The following is a 24,095-nucleotide window of genomic DNA, read 5'->3' on the forward strand; positions in this document are numbered from 1 at the left end:
TGTTTCCACGTCATTTCAACCAAAAAATTCAAAACAATGTGATGACGTTGAATCAATGTGGAAAACTGATTGGATTTCAAAAAAAGTAACCAACGTAAGGGAATTTAGACTTTTTTTTCACCCAACTTTTAATATAAATCCAATTACATTGTGAAATGATTTCTTGATTTCATGTTGAATTCACGTTAGTTGACAACTCAACCAAATGTAAATCAAATCTAGATGTTGAACTGACGTCCGTGCCCAGCGAGAAGACACATTTACTGTAGACAAAAGGTGTTCACTGAGCACTACCAGTGGGAAGATGTGTCCGATACTCACATGAACAAAGAACAGGAAGGGCAGAAGGAAGGTCAGGCCTCGCCACATCCACAACAGGAAACCCTCTGAGGTGGAGGAATGTTTGTTTACATCACTACATATATGTAATACATATATAATAAACATGTACTATGCTATTCCAGTAAATATGTACTATGTATACAGCTGCAATCTATGTGTTGATGACGCCCCTGATATCAGGTCAGTGAGGAGTGATGGAGGAGGACGCGTTTTTTGTCATTTTGGTCATGTTCCTCTGAAACACATGATCAGTGAGTAGTCATGATGACACACAACGATGTGTGACTTCTCTCTTTTTGACTTTTTGAAGAGCAATCAGGCATCCCCTACTGAGGGGATGAGGTCAAGTCAGCATCACTCCAGACAGCATCACTCCAGACAGGAAGCAGAACACATAGACAGGAAGCAGAACACATAGTGATGAAACACCCACCAACCCTTGATCCTGAAACAACAAACAAACGAGTCAAAGCGAATAAATAGCCATAACGGACAGTACGTATGAGTTATACATCTAAGTGTATTATCAATGCAGGATTGCACAAATACAGAAGTTAGTATCAATTCAGGACTGCAGTGTGTGAGGTAAAAATCCTTAAAGCGTAAAAATACTCACAAATTTGAATTGTGAGGATTTTTACACTGTGAGAGATTTTTACATCACACAGTGCAGGTATACGGCAGACGACAAAGCAAAATAGTATCGTATAGAAGTCAATTTATTGTGGAGACAAAGGATCCTTGTGTGTCACACAAGAGACGGCATATGCTCGGGAGTTAAAGCAGCATCAACATGCCTCCATGTAATGAGGCTGACACAGACACTAGTGTGCTGTTTCATTGGACCACGTGTAGGGCACACACACAGTGGTGTAGTCTCTTCAGCTGAATGCAAATACACACAGTATGAAGTGGATAATGGCCTGAAGGTTGGCTACAGACCCTGAGGTTGATTACTGACCTGGAGCCGTTGCTAATGAGGATAGTCTCCTGGACGAACAGTGTGCAGCAGTGCCACACCAGCAGGAAGTTGAAGAGAGCATATAAGGCTCTACCAAACAAAGACGGACACAACCACAAACAGTTCAAAGTCAAAAACAAACAGGAAAAAAATTGAATTTATCGGTATTAGTGCATAATAACAATATATATTACAGCTAATAATACAATAGTGGGATTTTAATACGTTAACATTTTATGCAATACTCCTGATATGGATTGTGAGTGAGTAAAATGGCATGAGTAGAGCCCAACCGATATTTTACCAGGCAAGTCAGTTAAGAACAAATTCTTATTTACAATGACGGCCTACTGCGGCCAAACCAGGACAACGCTGGGACAATTGTGTGCCGCCCTATGGGACTCCCAATCACCGCCGGATGTGATGCAGCCTGGATTCAAACCAGGGACTGCAGTGATGCCTCTTGCACTGAGATGCAGTGCTTTAGACCGCTGCACCACTCGGGAGATGATATTATCAGCCGATATTGGCCTTTTAACGCTATATCGGTATTGGACGATAAATCCACAATAACCGATATTCAATAAAAAATATTAAAAAAGGGAATCTCATACTTATCTGAACACTTGTGGTCATTCTCATGGTGTCATTATTGTCACAATGTAACAAGTCAACATTTGAAGCATATTTCTTCAACATTTGCTCTTTTGGATGGCAATTTTTGAGAATTGAGTGTGGAAAAATTACACTTTTTCATTTCCCTGCTGTAAACCAGTATATCGGGAGATATATTTGTATTGGTAAGTGTTGTCCCCTAAAAAAATAAAATCTGTATCGGACCCCAAAAAACATATACAGTATCGGTCAGGCTCTACATATGTGAGGTTACTCACTTGTAACTAAATACAAAGCAACATGTGAATGAGAAGAAGAGGAGTAGGACAGTGAGGACCAATCAGAATTTCTCATATTCATCTTTAGGTAAATCTGGTGGCGAGAGAAGAGAGAAAGAATCTGTTATGTTCACCAAGAAGCTCACACAGAGTATGAGTTCTCGTTGTCATGTCATGATATTATTATTATTATATTGCAATACATTTGTTAAAAGACTGAAAAGAGCTTACTTGGAGTGTTTGTTGAGCATTGTTACATTCACATTCCCAAGCACGAGACTGAGGTATAACCTGAAAAGCAAAGGAGAGAGAGAAGAACATTTTTAATTAAACGTGTTATTGGGCAGTTGTTTTAGTGAATAACAAACGTGAATTTCATCAAGAAAATAGTTATCTACAAATCTTCTCTAAAAAAGAAACAAACTCTCTTTTGTCTAGTAGAGAGCCAAGCAGTACCAAGCTGAACTGTCCTTGATAGATTCCTGGATCCCATCTAGCACATTACTTTCTTCTGAACTCATTGTTTCTTTGCATCTAAAGAGGAAAAGATTACTGTGATTTAGCAATAAGTACAAAGCTGACCAACAGAATAACCAGAATTATGACAACAGTGAAGTCTATTACACTGTTATTACTAAATAACATTGAAAAAGGTGAGGTTCCATGTCAGAATACATCAACTGTGTTTGCTACACACTCTCCCAGACACTGTGAGCTTTTTAAATGTCTTCCTCTGTCGTGCTATGGCATTGGAGCAGCTGTCTTGTAGCGTGGAGACCTCCTCAAGCTTCTGTTCATACAGACGGTGTGAGTCTCCTAAAGGAAAAGAGAGATGGTAAGAACAATTTAGCTTCTCTATAGCGCATATGCAGCACACTTTGTACCATCTCAATCACTCTGCAATGTGGTTGGCCTGGATATAGCCTACATGATGGGATATTTCACTGTAACCTGACACTTATTCTCATTGCTTGTAACTTCCGTGTGACCATAAAGCTATATCATCAGCTTGCTTGTGCTGAGCCTATTCATTTTGTTTAGGCTAAGTTTCACAATCTACTTTGACATTTGTAATGTTACAGAACAGACTCAGTATAGGGCTCAATTAGGGAAACTCATTTCAAAATGTTGGTCTAGCTAGTTGTACAGCTTGCTTGTGAGGCTCAACCAACAATATTTATTTAAAAAAGAAGACAAGAAGACTGAACTTTCTGTATGTCCTCCAATGTTATAACTTCACAATTGTTTTCATGTCAATTTGCATTGTAGCCGATTAAACTCAACTTTACGATTTACGAGCGGCAACTTCAGTAATATGTGAACATATCGGGATCGGCCGATATTAGCTAAAAATGTCAGCATTGATATGGGCCGATGTCTACCATGCACACCTATATAACATACAGTTGAAGTCGGAAGTTTACATACACTTAGGTTGGAGTCATTAAAACTCGTTTTTCAACCACTCCACAAATTTCTTGTTAATAAACTATAGTTTTGGAAAGTCGGTTAGGACATCTACTTTGTGCATGACACAGGTCATTTTTCCAACAATTGTTTACAGACAGATTATTTCACTTATAATTCACTGTATCACAATTCCAGTGGGTCAGAAGTTTACATACACTAAATTGACTGTGCCTTTAAACAACTTGGAAAATTCCAGAAAATGATGCCATGGCATTAGAAGCTTCTGAAAGGCTAATAGACATTTTTTTAGTCAATTGGAGGTGTACAAACTCAGTGCCTCTTCGCTTGACATTATGGGAAAATCAAAAGAAATTAGCCAAGACCTCAGAAACAAAATTGTAGACCTCCACAAGTCTGGTTCATCCTTGGGAGCAATTTCCAAATGCCTGAAGGTACCACGTTCATCTGTACAAACAATAGTACGCAAGTATAAACACCATGGGACCACGCAGCCGTCATACCGCTCAGGAAGGAGACACGTTCTGTCTCCTAGAGATGAACGTACTTTGGTGCGAAATATGCAAATCAATCCCAGAACAACAGCAAAGGACCTTGTGAAGATGCTGGAGGAAACAGGTACAAAAGTATCTATATCCACAGTAAAACGAGTCCTATATCGACAGAACCTGAAAGGCCACTCAGCAAGGAAGAAGCCACTGCTCCAAAACCGCCATAAAAAAAGCCAGACTATGGTTTGCAACTGCACATGGGGACAAAGATCGTACTTTTTGGAGAATGTCCTCTGGTCTGATGAAACAAAAATACACTGTTTGGCCATAACGACCATCGTTATGTTTGGAGGAAAAAGGGGATGCTTGCAAGCCGAAGAACACCATCCCAATCGTGAATCACGGGGGTGGCAGCATCATGTTGTGGGGGTGCTTTGCTGCAGGAGGGACCGGTGCACTTCACAAAATAGATGGCTTCATGAGGAAGGAAAATTATGTGGATATATTGAAGCAACATCTCAAGACATCAGTCAGGAAGTTAATACTTGGTCGTAAATGGGTCTTCCAAATGGACAATGACCCCAAGCATACTTCCAAAGTTGTGGCAAAATGGCTTAAGGACAACAAAGTCAAGATATTGGAGTGGCCATCAAAAAGACATGACCTCAATCCTATAGAAAATTTGTGGGTAGAACTGAGAAAGTGTGTGTGAGCAAGGAGGCCTACAAACCTGACTCAGTTACACCAGCTCTGTCAGGAGGAAGGGCCAAAATTCACCCAACTTATTGTGGGAAGCTTGTGGAAGGCTACCTGAAACGTTTGACCCAAGTTAAACGATTTAAAGGCAATGCCACCAAATACTAATTAAGTGTATGTGTCACGACTTCCACCGGAGTCGGTCCCTCTCCTTGTTCGAGCGGCGTTCGGCGGTCGACGTCACCGACCTTCTAGCCATCACCGATCCACTTTTCATTTTCCATTTGTTTTGTCATTTGTTTTTTACACACCTGGTTTCAATTCCCCCATTACATGTTCATTATTTAACCCTCTGGTTTCCCCCATGTTTGTGTGCGTTTGTTTTATTGTAAGACTGTATCTGACGGCTGGTATATTGTTACCGGGTTTTGTTATTACGCCCGTTTATTTCATGGTACCGGTATTTTTCCAGCACCATAGTATTGTGTTTATACTGGTGTTTTCTTGTATTAATTACCTTGTCCATGCATCTCAGCTCTCCAGCGCCTGACTCCTTTCACCAGTTACCCACAGCCATGACAGTATGTAAACTTCTGATCCACTGGGAATGTGATGAAAGAAATAAAAGCTGAAATAAATCATTCTCTCTACTATTATTCTGACATTTCATATTCTTAAAATAAAGTGGTGATCCTAACTGACCTATGACAGGGAATTTTTACTAGGATTAAATGTCAGGAATTGTGAAAAACTGAGTTTAAATGTATTTGGCTAAGGTGTATGTAAACTTCCGACTTCAACTGTAGTTACATGACGTAATGACGCCACGTAAAACTTTGCGCTACATGTGCAACACAGCATTCATAACCTAGCCCACAATGTCTGCTGTGTGGGTCAAGCTGTCAACAAGTGGAGCAGTCATTTGAAAGAGTAAGAACATTTCAGCAAGACAACTCAAAGGCAAAATCCATTAAAGCCAAGATAATGGAATTCATTGCCCCTGACAATCAACCGTTGTCTGGTACACACTACCAAGTGCGCTATTTTTCAGATGTTGCCCTACTGGAGTTACACAGTAATAGTGTCACTGCTATTAGCTTCACGACATACATCCTATGGAATGCCGTTTGGGTCTTTGCGTGTCAAAAAATATACAGTAGCACTGTCAAAGCTGTACAAAACAGTCTGCAAACAAGCAAACACCGGCCACAAACGATGTGTTTACAATACCGCGAAGGTAATAAAGCATAATTTGTTATTCCGTAACTTCTGGGGTAGCTTGGTACCTAGCTAGCACCAATACACCAATACCACCAGCTTGAAAACAATGACTAGTAGAAACTGCTGTCATTTTCATTATTCTTAGCAATGATTTCGGAATCCTTGTCAGTAAGTATTAGCAAGGTTGCCACTTGTTGTTCGCCTATTGAAATTGAACTTCAGGACTGTAGTGACACCTCTTGCACTGAGATGCAGTGCCTTAGACCACTGCGTCCATGTGTGTGTGTTAACTATTTAACTGTACTAGAATGCTTAAAAGGCCGCAAAAATTTTAAATATCGGTTATCAGTATTGGGTTTTTTTGGCAAGGAAAATATCGGATATCAGTATCGGCCAAAAATGTCATATCGGTGCATCACTATTTAAAACCAAATACTTTTAGACTTTTTCTCAAGTTGGATTTTACTGGGTGACTTTCACTTTTCACATTTTCTATTAAGGTGTCTTTACTTTTGCTCAAGTATGACATTGGACAAAATATGGCAGCCGATACTAGATAAATTGTCTATTCCCCCTTCATAACTGGGTTGATGATCTGCTGCTACTCTGTGCTGTGCTCCACTCAAAATGTATTTTTGGTTTAACTACACTGCTGTCACGTCCTGACCAGTAGAGGGTGTAGTTGGGTCAGGACGTGGCAGAAGGGAGTGTGTGTTTTTTATTGTTTCATTGATTTTGGCCGTGTGACTTCCAATCAAGCACAGCTGTAGAGGGTTGTGGTTGATTGGGAGTCACACATAAGTTGCCTACGTTTCCTTTGTGTTTCGTGGGTAATTGTGCTTGTCAATGTGGTTGCACCTGACAGGACTGTGTTGGCTGTCAGTTTTTGTTGTTTTTGTAAATGCATAGTGTTCGTGACATTAAATATGACGAACCCTAACTCCGCCGCATTTTGGTCCACTTCTTCCATAGACAGCCGTTACAACTGCATGTAATGACTATGCTGTCTTCTTATATGTACCACCTAATAGGATTTTTATTTTTTATTTTTGTATATGTGAGTTAAGTTTTGTTTTGTCCTACATTTGCCATCCCATTCAACACTACAATGAATGTCAATGTTTGTTTCTCTGTCTTTTTCTATTGGAAAATAATAAACATATTCAAAAAATTCTGCCCTGCTAGAGCAGCCCCAGTCAACTGTAAGTGCTGTTATAGTGAAGTGAAAACTTATAGGAGCAACATCGGCTCAGCCGCAAAGTGGTAGGCCACACAAGCTCACAAAACGGGACCGCTGATTTTTTTTGGACGGTGCAACTTTGAAAGTCACTGAGCTCTTCAGTAAGGCCATTCTCCTGCCATTGTTTGTTTATGGCGATTGCATGGCTGTGTGCTCAATTTTATACACCTGTCAGCAACAAGTGTGGCTGAAATAGCCGAATCCACTAACTTGAAGGGGTGTCCACATACTTTTGTATATATATATATATATATATATAGTGTATGTATTTTTAGAGCAAGATCATGGTGTGCCACTGTCCCGTTCTTTTATTACATTGATTGCATAATCCTGAATAATTGACACTTGCAAGAAGAAACGGTGTCCCTCTGTCATTCACCATTTATTTAAATTCTCAGGACCTATCATTCCAGAATATCATCAGGACAAACGTATCAATGTGTATGTGTTTTTAGATGATCCCTGAGTCGTCAGAAAGCATGGTATTACAATACATACGGAAAGTGAATATCTTACAATGAAATTGTGATCAGTAAGCCTCACCAGCTAATGCCTGACAAGCGATGCTTGGATGCTGGTTCTTAGTACCACATAAGCGGTGTGTGTGTGTGTATGAGCATACTCAAATGTTTGTCAGAAGAAGTTGGTGCTCAGTGCATGCAAATGTTATCAACCACCCAAGAAGGCCCATATAAAGAAGGGAGAAAACTTCATGACAAAAATATCCATGTATTTTTTTATTTGCATTGGGTAAATATAGTCTCAGTGAATTACAGGGCTCTTCTAGACTCATTGAAATGAACTATTATCCATCATCTCAATAGCGGGGCTCTGCAATATCAGTCATTCTTCTACCCAGTGTGTGCAGCTCCCAGTCGGACAGCTGTTGTACAAACCCTCGGTTTGGCCTCATGTTGGTTTTACATTGCAGGACATGCTCCCAGGCCTCCTGCAGTGAAAAAAGTGCCATCGATATCATAATGGAGTGGGAGGAATAACAGAAAAATTAGCAGCTCACCAAATTCAGCAACAAAATCTTATACAGTAAATACACAGTATTTTCATTTTCATTCAGATTCCAAAAACAGGACCTGGAACAGCCTGAACTTCTTCTATTTCTATTACACATTCCAAAGGAGACTGTAAAGTACATAAACATAACTTGCCCCCAGTGTATATTTCAAGTGGTGCAAAAGAAAAGCCATGGCCGCAGCACTACAGCGGCTTATTCCATGACTTGAAAAGATCAAAACTGCAGATCCAGTGTTGAGACGAGAGGCTAAAAAGGAAACATTTGCAACACGATAATAAACATAATATTAATAAACAAATAGTAACAACAAGTAATAACAAGTAAGATCTAAAAAAGTGGAACAAAAAACATTCAGCTCACCAATAAAAACACAAATCCTCTCAAAACTGGAGTACAGATCAGCCTCCACTGAATCTGACACATTGATGTGAAGGATGGTGTGGTTTCCTTTTTCAAACCTAATTTCAAAAAGAAAAAAGTTGTATTCAAACATAATAATTTTTTATGAACAATCATCCATTGTACCTGCTCCTTTGACATGTAAATATGAGTCCTCACGCACATGTGACAACTGTCTTCAGAGACATTGACAAGGGCGCTCAGTTTCAGATCTTTTAGGACATAGGGATTGATGGCCTGCTTGTAATTGCCCAAGTAGAGTTGACCTGGCAAGAGCTCCACTGGATAAGGCCTCAAGCTCTCCAATTCCTACAAAGTCACAATAATGAAACAGACAGCAGCACAATCTATGTAAATCAGCACTTTGAAAGACTCTTATCACCTGAGTATGTTATTATTTTTCTCAACAGGCTCTAACAATATTTATCAAAGGTTTGATGCAATGGAGGCGTTACCTTTATGGTGTAAAGGATTTTCTGTGTCCTAAAGAAAGGATAAAAGGCTGAGAACCTCTGATAGCCTCCTTTCAGAATCTGGACAGGATAGCGGCTTGATTTTGTCAGGGCCTCAGCGCACTCAATAGCCTCACCTACAAACACACACACACAGAATAACTACAAACCATTCTTACCCATCTCAGGCTCCCGAGTGGCGCAGCGGTCTAAGGCACTGCATCTCAGTGCTAGAGGCGTCACTACAGACCCTGGTTTGATTCCAGGCTGTATCACAACTGGCCTTGATTGGGAGTTCCATAGGGCAGCACACAATTGGCCCAGCGTGGTTAGGGTTTGGCCAGGTTAGGCCGTCATTGTAAATAAGAATTTGTTCTTAACTGACTTGCCTAGTTAAATAAATGTTTTTGTTTTTTTAAATCTCCGTAACGGGATATCGTGAATCGAGTATTATTGACTGGTTCATTCAATCATTGACAAGGTGGTTTGATTCAATCAAAAATAGTTTAGGTTAATTTACTTTAGCCTCACAGAGCTTAATTAAAACTAATCAAACACATTAAAAAAAGTCATATTTTTCGTACAATTATTTTATTAAAATTGATCCCTCATAATGTGACTCCCGAGTGGCACTGCATCTCAGTGCTAGAGGCGTCACTAAAGACCCTGGTTCGATTCCAGGCTGTATCACAACTGGCCTTGATTCGGAGTCCCATAGGGTGGCGCACAATTGGTCCAGCGTCATCCAGGTTAGGGTTTGGCCAGGTTAGGCCTTCATTGTAAATAAGAATGTGTTTTTAACTGACTTTCCTAGTTAAATAAAGGTTAAATAAAAAATTGTCAGTGACCAGGCTGGTGATGTTCAGCTCACCTGAACCTTGTAAAGAACTGGTGCTGCTGTCATAAACCACAATATACCTCATACTCTCCACCTCCACCCCTACAGGCATAATGAGTTTGCCTTTAGAGTCCTGTAGAGTAAAACAATGACATCTTACTTATTACACTGCCGAACATTGCAAAGTGTATTTCAAAATGGCAAAATAATTGAAGCACAGTATTTTCATCCTAAGGTGGGATGAGCTAGTGTTGTAATGTGTTAATAACTGATTTGACACGCATACCCATTTTGCATTTCTGGCAGTAATGATATGGCTGGCATTGTACTGTCCTTTAGCACGGGCATCTGAGGAAACAGTATAACCATTTGTCCACTTTTCATAATAGGCAACTTTGAGTGTATTATATTGGACTGAATCTTAGAAATAAGTAACGTTTATCAACACAATGGATTTGTTTTAATCGTGTTGAACTGATATGACTGTCTGCCCCTACCTGGCTCTTACCAATCAAACAGAGAAAGTTGAACTCTGCCAGTCTGGACAGGCGAGTGTATTGGTTGAGAATGTTGTAAAGCGCAGACGCCTCACAAAAGGTTGTTCCAGCCATTGTAAGACACCTGAGAACCTGAAAATAAAAAGTCAGTGTTTTGAAAACCCTGCATTGGACTACATAGTTACTAGCTAGTTAGCTAACATTAGCTTGTTCACGTCATGCTTCAAATACTAACTTGTGAAGAATACAAATATTTGTTTTCGCCGTATATCAACATATTTCTCGAGTTAACATCAGAAATCGTAGAGAACCCTAGTTAGCACAAAAAATACTGAGCCTAATGTTTGTCTCTGCCATATATTAATTAGGAATTAGAATACTAGAATGGCCATGAAACATCTTTGACAGGATGAAGGTCATCCATTTTGGTCAGGGAGTTGGTCAACTAGTGCTGTGATAAGATATTGTGTAAAATAATGAATTTGAATGATTGATCTGCACTGTATGTTTGTTAGCTAGCTAGCCAGACAGTTTTAGAGGGATTAATGATTCAATACATTTTTCAAATGAACTGCCAATATGCCAACATTCCAATCAAATAATGCAGCCACACAGCCATTCACTGGCTGAAATCAGTTGATGATAGGACTTTGAGACAAGTTGTATATGCAACAAGTACTGATATTGTATCAAAAAATAGCACTCACAGCTTTCCAATACATATTTTTTCAAAACGAACGTTCGAAACAATATTGTGACTAAACATGCAACCCATGACAATGAACTCACAGATTTCCAAGAAAACAAAAGTGAAGACATTTATGGTATGTTTACATATATTTTAGATGCTATTTATAAATAAAATTGGTATAAAGCCCTATAAACTGTATTTATAGTTATATAACAATATTTTAGGTTGACAATTTATGATGTATCACATACCTTACTTTTATTTTCCTGTATAAGTATAATCAGGATTATGTCTCTACGGCCAAGCATTCCAACTGACAACTTTGGGATTTTTCCTGACCATCGCAATATGACTCCCATTTGTACCCCATTCTGGAAATTTGAGGGTTTATGACATAGCCCATCTAGTAATTTCATAGGATATCGTATGGTTTCTGCTAACAGCACAGTTAGCTTGGCTAACTAATTCACGGATGTTGCTAGTAAAAACCTGCAGGTGGTTAGGGTTAGGACAAAATCTTACCTGGTTAAAATGAAAATGACAAAATGACTTTTTCCACTCAAGGTAACTAACCAAAGGCGCTTAGCTACAACATTTCTGAAACATATCTGAGCAAAACACACTTAATATGAAGGAAAGGTTTGTTTAGGTTTTGTTGCTCGGTAACACAATAACGGGCATTGCGGTTGGCTGTACAATACTAATCTGTGATTGGACATTCTATCTACTTTATTCGGTTGTGTTCGGGTGCGTTCGTAAATTCCCTCTGGCTATCTTTACTATTTCAGAAAAATCTCACTATGACCATTTTACTCGCCATAGCAGAGCTGGTTAGGGTGTTTTCATGTTATCCAGAGCGTTGGTGGCTGTAACCATGCTGTTGGCAACAATTTAATTACCCTATTTGCTGACCGGCCGTATTCAACGGGTGTTGAGCGTTCGTAAATTCATCAGTTATTCTATTCTGCACTCTGGCACACTCAGACGAGAGTGCTCTGTAATCGGAGCAGATTGCCAGAGCGAATTTACGAACGCACCGTATTCAGTAGCCTATCCACGTACGTCTTCATCCAGCTGTTTGTAAAACGTTTCCTGATTTGTTGAAGCGAATTTATTACTACATTTTGAAAATCTTTGCTTGTTGTTTATGAGCAAAAATTGTACAAATATATTTTGTATTCTCTAGTTTGAATACGGCTTTATGGCTGGATCATGGGTATGTAACGTCAGTTATACATTTCACTAACGTTAACTTGCGTGAATAGGCAAAAAATAAGAGACATCTGGATTAAACTACCGCCACGAATAACGTTAGCTAGCTAGCATGATGTGTTGCAAAAGCGTTGCTGGCAGCAACAATTAATTTCTATAGCTATGCATTCGTTTGGCTGATGAAGCAGAATGTGTTGACAGCTTATATTGATTATTTAAAACAGTTTGTAGATGTAGGTATAAAAAAGCAGTAAGTCCAGCCTGCTTGTAACCGACTAAACTCCACGATTTACGATGGAGTTGAGCTGTGACTAGTGTGGGCGCACTGGACCGCCGACGTCACATAAAATCAACAATGTTGTGTGTAATTGCGGGCTATTCTTTGGGTGCTGAACCATGTCGTTTTTAATAAAAACGGAATTGTATGTGACGTCGGAGCTATAATCTGTCCACACTAGTCGCCAATCAACTTCATCGCAAATCGTGGAGTTGAGTTTAACCGGCTAGCCTGTATAGGTAATAGTATATATATATATTGTGTGTGTGTGTGTGTGTGTGTGTGTGTGTGTGTGTGTGTGTGTGTGTGTGTGTGTGTGTGTATGTGTGTATATATATAGTATGTATGTATGTATGTAGTGTATGTATGTGTTTAACCCTTTCATTTAACTAGGCAAGTCAGTTTGTAGTTAGGTTAGCGAGTTATGGTTACAATTAAGATACTCAATTATTGGACCTAGATCATAGGCTGCCTAAAGAAAACATGGCTGGCTAACGTTAGTTTGTAAAATTGGATCTTGCCCAAATATCATGGCAGCCAAAACATTAAAAGTGTGTGTGTTGCACTCACATTACAAGTGTGAATGAATTTAACTTTGGTGTGTAAAATATACTGAACAAAATATAAATGCAACAATTAACGATTTTACCGAGTTACAGTTCATATAAGGAAATCTGTCAATTTAAGTTAATTCATTAGGCCCTAATCTATGGATTTCACATGACTGGGCAGGGGCACAGCCATGGGTAGGCCTGGGAGGGCATAGGCCCACCCACTTGAGAGCCAGGCCCAGCCAATCAGAATTCGTTTTTCCCCCCACAAAAGGGCTTTATTACAAACATAAATACTCCTCAGTTTCATCAGATGTCCGGGTGGCTGGTTTCAGATGATACCGTTGGTCCTGAAGAATGTGGAGGTCCTGGGCTGGGTGGTCACACGTGGTCTGCAGTTGTGAGGCCGGTTGGACGTACTGTCAAGTTCTCTAAAACGATGTTGGTGGCTTATGGTAGAGAAATTAACATTAAATTCTCTGGCAACAGCTCTGGTGGATATTCCTGCAGTCAGCATGCCATTTGCCCGCTCTTTCAAAACTTCAGACATCTGTGGCATTGTGTTGTGACAAAACTGCACATTTTGAGTGGCCTTCTATTGTCCCCAGCACAAAGTGCACATGTGTAAGTGTAACCGGTGTGAAATGGTTAGCCAGTTAGCGGGGTGCGCAGTAATAGCGTTTCAAGTCGGTGATGTCACTTGCTCTAAGACCTTGAAGTAGTTGTTTCCCTTGTTCTGCAAGGGCCACGACTTTTATGGAGCGATGAGTAAAGATGCTTCGAGGGTGTGTGCAGAGGGTCCCTGGTTCAAGCTCAGGTAGGGGCGAGGAGAGGGACGGAAGTAAAACTGTTACATAATGATCATGTTTTTTCAGCTCATGAAACATGGGACCAACACTTACATGTTGCATTTATATTTATGTTCAGTATAAATAAGTAACTTGTGCACTAACCCATATATATTTTGAAATGTAACTGAATCCAACTCTCTTCACTGTGCCTTTAGGGACCAAGCAAAGCCTTCCTACGACGAAGAAAGAAGAGGGCTAGCAGCAGACGCTGGGCTGTTATGAGTAAAAGGCTTCAGGAAACACAAGAGCCCATCATCACACCTGTAACGACACAGTGAGTCAATCTATGACTGTCATCACTGCAACATTTTAGTTCATACATAAATTATGTTTATACATACATACATACATACATACATACATACATACATACATACATACATACATACATACATACATACATACATACAGTTGAAGTTTACATACACTTAGGTTGGAGTAATTTAAAACTTGTTTTTCAACCACTCAATACATTTCTTGTTAACAAACTATAGTTTTGGCAAGTCGGTTAGAACATCTACTTTGTGCATGACACAAGTTATTTTTCCAACAATTGTTAACAGACAGATTATTTCACTTATAATTCACTGTATCACAATTCCAGTGGGTCAGAAGTTTACATACACTAAGTTGACTGTGCCTTTAAACAGCTTGGAAAATTCCAGAAAATTGTCATGGCTTTAGAAGATTCTGATAGGCTAATTGACATAATTTGAGTCAATTGGAGGTGTACCTGTGGCTGTATTTCAAGGCTTACCTTCAAACTCAGTGCCTCTTTGCTTGACATAATGGGAAAATCAAAAGAAATCAGCCAAGACCTCCACAAGTCTGGTTCATCCTTGGGAGCAATTTCCAAACGCCTGAAAGTACAACGTTCATCTGTACAAACAATAGTACGCAAGTATAAACACCATGGGACCACGCAGTCATCATACCGCTCAGGAAGGAGACGCGTTCTGTCTCCTAGAGATGAACGTACTTTGGTGCAGTAAAACGAGTCCTATATCGACACAGTAAAACAAGTCCTATATCGACGTAACCTGAAAGGCCGCTCGGCAAGGAAGAAGCCACTGCTCCAAAACCGCCATAAAAATCCAGACTACGGTTTGCAACTGCACATGGGGACAAAGATCGTACTTTTTGGAGAAATGTCTTGTCTGATGAAACAAAAATGGAACTGTTTGGCCATAATGACCATCGTTATGTTTGGAGGAAAAAGGGGATGCTTGCAAGCCGAAGAACACCATCCCAACCGTGAATCACGGGGGTGGCAGCATCATGTTGTGTGGGGTGCTTTGCTGCAGGAGGGACTGGTGCACTTCAGGAAATAGTTGGCATTATGAGGAAGGAAAATTATGTGGATATATTGAATCAACATCTCAAGACATCAGTCAGGAAGTTAAAGCTTGGTCGCAAATGGGTCTTCCAAATGGACAGTGACCCCAAGCATACTTCCAAAGTTGTGGCAAAATGGCCTAAGGACAACAAAGTCAAGGTATTGGAGTAGCCATCACAAAGCCCTGATCTCATTCCTATACAGAATTTGTGGGCAGAACTGAAAAAGTGTGTGCGAGCAAGGAGGCCTACAAACCTGACTCAGTTACACCAGCTCTGTCAGGAGGAAGGGCCAAAATTCACCCAACTTATTGTGGGAAGCTTGTGGAAGGCTACCCAAAACGTTTGGCCCAAGTTAAACAATTTAAAGGCAATGCTACCAAATACTTATTGAGTGTATGTACACTTCTGACCCACTGGGAATGTGATGAAATAAAAGCTGAAATAAATCATTCTCTCTACTATTATTCTGACATTTCACATTCTTAAAATAAAGTGGTGATCCTGACTGACCTAAGACAGGGAATTTTTACTAGGATTAAATGTCAGGAATTGTGAAAAACTGAGTTTAAATGTAGTTGGCCAAGGTGTATGTAAACTTCTGACTTGAACTGTACCTACTCATTCCAGAGTTTCTTTATTTTTACTATTTTCTACATTGCACAATAATAGTGAAGACATCAAAACTATGAAATAACACACATGGAATCATGTAGTTACCAAATCATGTAGTTACCGCTGTGTCTCACAAAGACACAGCGGTTGGAACCAAAAATCTTAAATTTGGACTCATCAGACAAAAAGACAGATTTCCACCTGTCTAATGTCTATTGCTCGTGTTTAACTTTTAACAAGGCACACATGTTAATTGAAATGCATTCCAGGTAACTACCTCATGACGCTGGTTGAGAGAATGCTAAGAGTGTGCAAAGCTGTCAAGGCAAAGGGTGACTACTCCGAAGAATGTGTAACATGCTTTTTTTGGTGGTTACTACATGATACCATATGTATTATTTCATAGTTTTGATGTCTAAACTATTATTGTACAATGTAGAAAACAGTAAAAAAAAGAAAAACCCTTGAATGAGTAGGTGTCCAAACGTTTGACTGGTACTGTATATATAATGTATTCCTGCAGACACATGCTTTTAAATAGATAGTTGTTAACTCAATGACTGGAAGTCTGTGGGAACAGCTAGCATGTCATTGTGCTTACACTAGTAGCAAAGCACCCCCGCTACCCCACCACTGCTGGAAAAAAATCCTAGGGGAAACACTGGTTATCTACAATGTCAACATGAATCTATGGCTGGCTGAATGATCATGCACAAGAGGGTGGACAACCCTATCAACCCTTATCATTTTGTGTGTATTTTCTTTAGACTTGGAAATGGTGACCCAATCACCCAAACCAGTCCAGCGCAACTAGAAGACCCCACTGTAAAGAATGTGAAGAAATGGCTTCCTTTACTGGGTGTCAGAGTGTTGCTGCTGGCATTTGGCAAGATATGCCAAATCTGGAGGAACAGCCTGAGCCAGGTAAGTTTCTACAGCAAGGCTATGTTTCTAACAGGGCTGTTTTGGTTGAGGGAAATGTTATGTTAGATTTAATTCCCAAACATTTGCCTATATGATTTGCTCTATGTCAGTTACATTGACCCAATTTCTACTTCCATCTGTCTATTGCAGTCATTTGCAGGATTTTTGAAAACATTTTCCGTCTGGCGGGGGTATGCCAAACAAATAGAGACCCTCAAGAATCAAATGGCTGAGATGCAGAGTGAGATGGGTGCCTTGCATTCTGCTCTTCAGGTGAGACACTCTTCAGGTGAGACACTCATCTGAACATACCTCATGGTATGATCATGTGACAAAAAGCCACATGCAGTACTACGTCACCAAAGCCTATCTTGTTTCAGCAGGGTGGTAAGACTGGATGCCACTGCCATGGGACTGTGGCTGGTAGTTCAGTCTGTCCAATGTTTCCTCCTACCCTTCTTCCATTAGGCTGTGGCTCCAGTGTGGACCCTCTCCCTGCTCTCACACCACCACCACCACCTCCTCTTCCTCCTCCATCCACCACTTTCCTGCAACCCTACATCCCTAAAAAAAGAGTGGCTTCCAATACTCAACAGGTAAGAATGTAATAACTCATCTTTCATTATTTTTTATTTGGTGGTCATAGATCGATTTCTGTCCCGTGTGGTTCAGTTGGTAGACCATGGTGCTTGCATCGCCAGGGTTCTGGGTTCAATTCCCACGGTGGACGAGTACGAAAATGTACTGTATGCACTCACTACCGTAAGTCGTTCTGTATAAGAGTGTCTCCTAAATTACTCAAATGTAAAATGTATTCTCTCCTATGATCTGACCTCTCTGTCACTAAGGAGAAGCAGGACATACTGGTGGCCGTGACCCTCAGGGATTTACAGGCTGTTAAACTGAGAAAGGTTATTGTCAGCAGTGTGAAGTCAAAGGTAAGCAATGCATACTCAAAGGAATTTCTGCTTCCACCTGTCCAAAATGGAGGCTCCACAGGACACTCCCACATAGCATGCAGTAATGTGCCTGACTCTTTCTTGCATTTCCAGCATAAGAATGTACAACAAGGCCATTGTCTGAAAAATGGGTCTGTCTTTTATTTTAGAGGACTCCAGAGAAGATGCACGCCCCTCTGGTCACTGTGGCAGACCTGCAGAATGTCCATCTGAAACGATCCCACTGCCAACTGCCCCCTAAACTTCTCAAACGCCTTAGCTTTGGCAGGTAAACCTATCCCATTTCTTAATCGGCTGCCATTTGTTTTGTGACCAGGAGATATCACAGTGTTCTCCATCATGGTCCTGGGGACCCACCACATGTTGTCCAGGCTTTTTTCCCGGGCCAGTTATGATAATAATTTAATAATGTTTATCAGGCCTGGAACAAAACCCTGCACACCAGGATTGAAGGAAAGTTTTTCAAACATTTGTTTTCTCAATTGGATTTATGTTGTGTTATTGTGGAGATTATCAAATGTTATTTCCCACTCTAGAACACCTACCAAAAGCCCTATGAATCTGCGTACACAGCTGAAAAGGGTTCAAATCAATAGGTAATGCATTTCAACACAAGTGCTTTATTCTGGGGTTCTTGTGTTACCTGAAAACAGGAAGTCAAAGGACTATCATCAAGTGAGAGCTGAGTCTGACTATAAGTGTTTCTCTCTACTCTTTAGGAGTCCAGGTGGGACTCCTCTGTTTGATAAGGAGAATATGGAGACAGGCACTGGCCTCACCCCCATCATAACTCAGGCCCTGCGACGCAAGTTCCAGGTAGGTCACTCTTTACAGATCCTGTGTGGCTTATGCATGTGTGGTTTAAAGGTGTGTCCCCTTTGTCACCACTTATATTGTTCTTTATCCCCTCAGAGTGCCTTACCACGAGGACTGTCTCCAAAGGCAAAGAATCTCAACGAAAGCTTTGATCAAAACTGAGACATTTGTTGATGTATACGCAGATGTCGATCGAGACTAGTTCAAATGTAACGGAAAGGCAGCTGCCATGATAAAAAGTTCCAGTGTTGTATGAGGACGGTATGCAAGCTATAGATGTAACTATTGGCCCAATGCACATTCTCTAGCACTTTCTGCTTTCTATTGCTGAATGAGTTACTAAGTGCTAGGTAGATTGAGGATGAAAAGAGGAAACACTTGTCTTGGACCACAATTTTAAAACGGACATAAAAGTTCTAAAGGCAAGCAGTTTCTGTAAAAGCTTGACCGCCCCACTGTATCAAACATAGGATTGGTCAATCCCAACACTGCCTCAAAACTGCATGCTTCTTGGAACAGTGACACCAAGGAGGATGTTAAGTGAGCGATACTGAGATTTAAAAGGCAGTAGTTGAGATACTCTGAACATGTTGTGGAAACAATTGATGATATGTTACTTGGAATGAGTGAGAAGCATCACTTGGTTTGAATGTGGTTTCAGTTTAATCTTTTCTACGAGGAAGTCAATTTTAACTGTTCTAAATGTATCTGAGGGTCTATGTTTGGAAATTGCACATTGACTGGGGACCCTATGTTTGAGCTATTTCACGTTATTTGTTACTTTTCTCCAAAAAGCTTATTGTATTATCTTTTGATTTTCCAAAAATGTTAACATTTTGAACACACTGTTTTTAAACGTATTTTAACCATTCTTGTGTTTATAAGAATACAATTTCATTTGTGATTTCCTAGACATGTTTAGGAAACACCAAATAAATAAAAACAAAACAAAATGTACCTGTTTTGGTTGCTGGAACGGTAAAAAGTGACACACAAAATGTATCTTGTTTCTACACGGAACATTATACTTGTGTTCACGGAAAGTGGACTTGTGCGCAGCCGTTTCTTCCCTGTGATATGGTTGGAAGAAATGGCGTTGCCCGTGAGTGTGGGAGCGCTTCTAGAATCAGAAGTAATAGAGGATCCATTATACAAAGATGAAGGTCTCTGTGTACTTGGTATATTCGGTAAGACTGCAATGCTACCCGGATCACCGAAAGAGTTTCTAATCAACACGCTCGCGGACAAGCACATATATCCACTATTTGGACTGGATGAGACAGACAATCATAACAGTGGAAGTTTGATTCAGGCGTACTACAGCCAAGAAAACCGCGTATTGTATCTGGTGCTTACTTCTGTTTGTGATAACCGACAGCTTTTGTGGGCGTGTGAGTCTTTGAGTACGGGCGTCGGACATTCGGAGGCGCACGAATTCTGGAAAGGAGCGGATAAACAGCATTGCTTAGCATTGCTTTACCTATTCTCGTTGTGCCATGTCCTGCTACTGGTCCACCCAACATGCTGTTTTGATGTCACCTATGACAGATTGTTCCGTGCTCTGGATGCACTTCGCCAGAAAGTTCTGCCACTTCTACGTGCTGCAATCAAAGATTCCATCATATCAAAAGAATGGAAGGTGAACTGCCGCCCCTGTCCCCCTCGCCTGCTATTCGTATTCCAGATGAATGGAGCCCTGCGAAGCTATGGTGGAAATGGTTCAGACCCTTCTGGGGGAAATGCTGATAAGCCCAAGAAACACTCGCCAAGGAGACGCCTCCAGCATGCATTGGAAGACCAGATATATCGCATTTTCCGGAAAAGTCGGGTCCTCACCAACCAGAGCAGTAATTGCTTATTCACTGTCCCTGCCAACCAAGCGTTTGTTTACGTGGTGCCTGGGCCAGAGGAGGACCCAGTGGCAGCCGTGCTAGGGCAGCTGCGCTCCAACTGTGCCCTGAGGGAAAATGACACCAGCACCTCGGTGCCTGGACCCAGGCGCTATCAACAAATGCGTCACTCTGCAAGACAACCATCCTTCAATGTAGAAAGCAGCAGCCTCTCAGGGGGGCAACTAGTAGACTGTAGTCTGAAGGAGTTCCTTTGGCAGCATGTAGAACTGGTGTTGACCAAGAAAGGCTTTGACGACAGCGTTGGTCGCAATCCGCAGCCTTCTCATTTTGAGCTGCCAACCTACTCCAAATGGGCCCAAGTGGCCTACAGGCTGCATCAGGTCATGATAGCCAACACAGAGGAGGAAACTGCAGAGCTGGCCGTCAAAGTGCAGAGTCAGCTTAAGTTTTTGGAAGGTTTCCTGGACGCAGATGCCAAGTTCTCTGAGAACCGCTGCCAGAAAGCCCTGCCACTGGCACATAGCGCCTACCAGTCTAACCTTCCCCATAACTATACCACCACGGTGCACAAAAACCAACTGACACAAGCACTTCGGGTCTACAGCCAGCATGCACGCGGCGTAGCTTTTCAGCGCTACGCCTTGCAGTTGCACGAGGACTGCTACAAGTTCTGGAGTAATGGGCATCAGTTGTGTGAAGAGCGCAGTCTAACGGACCAACACTGTGTGCACAAGTTTCACCTACTGCCTCAGCCAGGTAAAGCCTTAATCACTGTACAGAACATACTACTGTTACTATAATTTCTTTAAAAAAATGTCTTATTTATAACACAAATGAAAGGTATCATAACAGGTATCAACAGAGTTGGTGGTCAGTGTACCTCAGAATATCAATGTTGAATTGTGGTGTTTATTATGGCAAACTGTCTTCTATGGGGTTTTCTCGTTTGTGGAAAAAAGGCTGTCCTCTGTCACGGAAACTGATTGGTGGTCGAGGAGTGTGTCGAATTTGTTAGTAGGCAAACGGAAGTGTCGTCCTCTCCTCTATCCACCTTTCATCGGGGATAGTCATGTATCTTACTGCGGAAGGGTTTTGAAATCTGCACACCCCCTTTCAATCAGCTTTTGTTTTGTCAGAGGAGAAAAACATGCACACATAAAAAAAAAAAGCATATGCTACTTATTGTTATCTATATAATGTCTTGCACAACTTAATTTGTTTTGATGACGTTACACATTTATTTTGGGTTCCACCTTGTAAACGTCATTTGCCTAATGACTCACGAGTGGAGAAGGACCGTCTCATTTCAAGCAAGCACATTTCCATCCACGTTCACTCCTCGATTAACTTTGACCTTTTTCAAAAAGAGGCGAGAGAGTATGCAGGAGGTGAGCAAATCAATTGATAAAAAGCCATTGTCATCTGCAGATGAGAAGCCAGAGATGGACCGCAACCCGCCCATCCTCAACCACAACAGCAGGGGGCGTTCCACTAGCTCGTGTAACTGTGGCCGGAAGCAAGCCCCTCGTGAGGACCCCTTTGACATCCAAGCTGCCAACTACGACTTCTACCAAGTTAGTATCCACTTTAACAGATCTCTGCAGAGGACACCAGCATAACCCCATGATCTCTTTTTAAAAATCTATTCAATTGTACTTTAGTCTTGTTTACACTTTGTCTCACTCTGTTGCCTTGTAGATGTTTGAGGAGAAATGTTGCGGGAAGCTGGAGAGGATCGACTTTCCTGTTTTCCAGCCAAGCACCCCAGACCCAGCCCCGGCCTGTGAAGAAGCACCCACACCCACTGAGGTGGCTGCCCCAGTTCCAGTCCCACCGTCAGGGTCAGAGCCTGGGTCAGGGCCATCAGAGGGGGAGAGGCTAAAGGAGAGCATCCCAGTGTCCCACCCAGTGTCCCACACCCCCGGAGAGAGCACCAGCCTCAGCCTGGCCCTCAGCCTGGGTCAGTCCACTGACAGCCTAGGGCCTTATGGAGACGGAGGTGGCGGTGAGGGCCAGGAGAAGAGGCCCAGCCTGGTGGATCGCCAGGCCTCCACTGTGGAGTACCTTCCAGGCATGCTCCACTCAGGCTGCTCCAAAGGTCTGCTGCCCAAGTTCTCCAGCTGGTCGCTGGTCAAGCTTGGCCCTGCTAAGACCTACAACCCCCACACTGGCCTGGAGCAGCCAGGCTTCCTGCCTGGCTCCTCCTTCCTCCTGCCCTGGGACGTGGTGATTCGCTCCCGCTCCGAAGAGGAGGTGGGCTTAACTGAGCCCTTGGATGGGGGACCCTCCTCCTGGCCGGCCCCCAACAAAACCGTGGCGGGGAAGCGGGGGAGTGCAGGGGGCCTTGGCCGGGGACGCAGGCGGGATGACGTGGCCCGGGCCTTTGTGGGCTTTGAGTATGAGGACAGTAGGGGCCGGCGTTTCCTCAGCTCAGGACCTGATAAAGTGGTGAAAGTGCTGGGGCCTGGAGGGGCCAAAGAGCCAGCCACCAGGGCCCTGAACACAGACATGCCCCTGTACATTCCCTCTCCAGCCCAGGGGCGTGGCCTAAAGACCCACTACGCCCAGCTGGCGCGCCTCTACATTGTGGTCCCAGACGCTCCCCTGGAGATAACACTCAACCCACAGGTACACTTGCCTGGCATACATTTCCCTATCAACTGGTGTTTGTCACCAGGAAACCATGAGAGGAATTGACTTACCTATCTTGATAGACAAGCTATTATGCTAAACTGTCATTACAATTACAATTGAACTCATTGTCAGTTCTTAGTGTAGCAATATGCTGTGTAGAGATGCGTTTTGTGTTGGCAAATAGTCCCTTTGTTGATTAATGAGAGGTGTAATGCTTGATTAATGTTGACTATAAAACGCTGCCCCTCTTCTTTTTGTTCTTAGGTCCAACCCGGCCCCCCTCCATGTCCAGTATTCCATCCCGAGCAGACAGAGCTGGTGCTGCCCCCCGATGGTCTGTGGGTCCTACGTTTCCCCTATTCCTATGTCACAGACCGAGGCCCATGCTACCCACCTAAAGAGAACCAGCCCCTGGCCAGCTACAAGGTCCTCAGAGGCATCCTGCGTGCCAACACTGCGAGCCCTCTTCCACCACAGTAACCCCTACTCACCATAGCACCGCAATGTGACTCTCGCACTTATTTGCAAGGTTAGTTTAAAAATGACTTTGTCAGTTGGACCGTGTTCTCTTGCCTAGTGTTGTTTCATCCCCTAAAATAGGATTTTGAGTTAAATGGAATTGTGCTGGGTTAGTTGATTATGAATGGCAATCTCAAAAGGAAAAAGGTGTTGATCTGCATAGAACTGCGTCTCCACTTGGATATATTCAAAATGAAGATCTTGTTCTTTGATCTTTAGTTGTTCATGGTGTCTTACTAACAGGATTGTCAGGCGGTATTTTCAGCTCTTACACTAAAAGGGCAATCTATATAAAACACTGGAAAATCACGTTTTTGACTGCACTGGGCCTTTAAGGAGAGAATAAATGACATTTTTCCGATCCTTG

At 41.9% G+C, this 24,095-nt stretch overlaps 3 protein-coding genes and 1 pseudogene across 7 annotated transcripts; 2 read left to right on the plus strand and 2 right to left on the minus strand.

Annotated features, from left to right (window-relative positions):
- Positions 1-492: 492 nt before the first annotated feature.
- LOC145860007 (transmembrane protein 120A-A-like) lies at positions 493-5,341 on the minus strand (annotated as a pseudogene).
- Positions 5,342-7,996: 2,655 nt separating this feature from the next.
- Positions 7,997-11,862, minus strand: LOC106567742 (serine/threonine/tyrosine interacting-like 1). 2 transcript variants are annotated; one of them, XM_014137405.3, is made up of 9 exons: positions 11,705-11,862; positions 10,503-10,623; positions 10,281-10,342; positions 10,028-10,127; positions 9,160-9,293; positions 8,868-9,013; positions 8,666-8,763; positions 8,439-8,551; positions 7,997-8,221 (listed from the first exon to the last, which is right to left on the minus strand). In XM_014137405.3, exons 2-9 carry the CDS (start codon positions 10,603-10,605, stop codon positions 8,090-8,092), a joined length of 888 nt encoding a protein of 295 aa, XP_013992880.1. In that variant the 5' UTR covers positions 10,606-10,623; positions 11,705-11,862; the 3' UTR covers positions 7,997-8,089. The 2 variants fall into 2 exon arrangements, with proteins under 2 accessions (XP_013992880.1, XP_013992881.1); XM_014137406.3 differs by lacking the exons at positions 10,028-10,127; positions 10,281-10,342.
- Positions 11,863-12,245: 383 nt separating this feature from the next.
- LOC106567696 (proline-rich protein 11-like) lies at positions 12,246-19,679 on the plus strand. 4 transcript variants are annotated; one of them, XM_014137288.3, is made up of 10 exons: positions 12,246-12,398; positions 14,229-14,347; positions 16,791-16,947; positions 17,098-17,236; positions 17,416-17,543; positions 17,796-17,885; positions 18,056-18,174; positions 18,443-18,502; positions 18,626-18,722; positions 18,819-19,679. In XM_014137288.3, exons 1-10 carry the CDS (start codon positions 12,384-12,386, stop codon positions 18,882-18,884), a joined length of 990 nt encoding a protein of 329 aa, XP_013992763.1. In that variant the 5' UTR covers positions 12,246-12,383; the 3' UTR covers positions 18,885-19,679. The 4 variants fall into 4 exon arrangements, with proteins under 4 accessions (XP_013992763.1, XP_013992761.1, XP_013992762.1 ...); XM_014137286.3 differs by having other exon boundaries at positions 17,098-17,220; positions 17,328-17,543; XM_014137287.3 differs by having other exon boundaries at positions 17,098-17,220; positions 17,331-17,543.
- A 71-nt stretch (positions 19,680-19,750) lies between these two features.
- LOC106567695 (protein SMG8-like) lies at positions 19,751-24,089 on the plus strand. The gene is made up of 4 exons (XM_014137285.3): positions 19,751-21,331; positions 22,004-22,149; positions 22,274-23,203; positions 23,474-24,089. Exons 1-4 carry the CDS (start codon positions 19,813-19,815, stop codon positions 23,687-23,689), a joined length of 2,811 nt encoding a protein of 936 aa, XP_013992760.1. The 5' UTR covers positions 19,751-19,812; the 3' UTR covers positions 23,690-24,089.
- Positions 24,090-24,095: the final 6 nt, after the last annotated feature.

Source organism: Salmo salar, chromosome 13, assembly GCF_965601325.2.
Source record: "Salmo salar chromosome 13, fSalSal1, whole genome shotgun sequence".
Taxonomy (NCBI): Eukaryota; Metazoa; Chordata; class Actinopteri; order Salmoniformes; family Salmonidae; genus Salmo; species Salmo salar.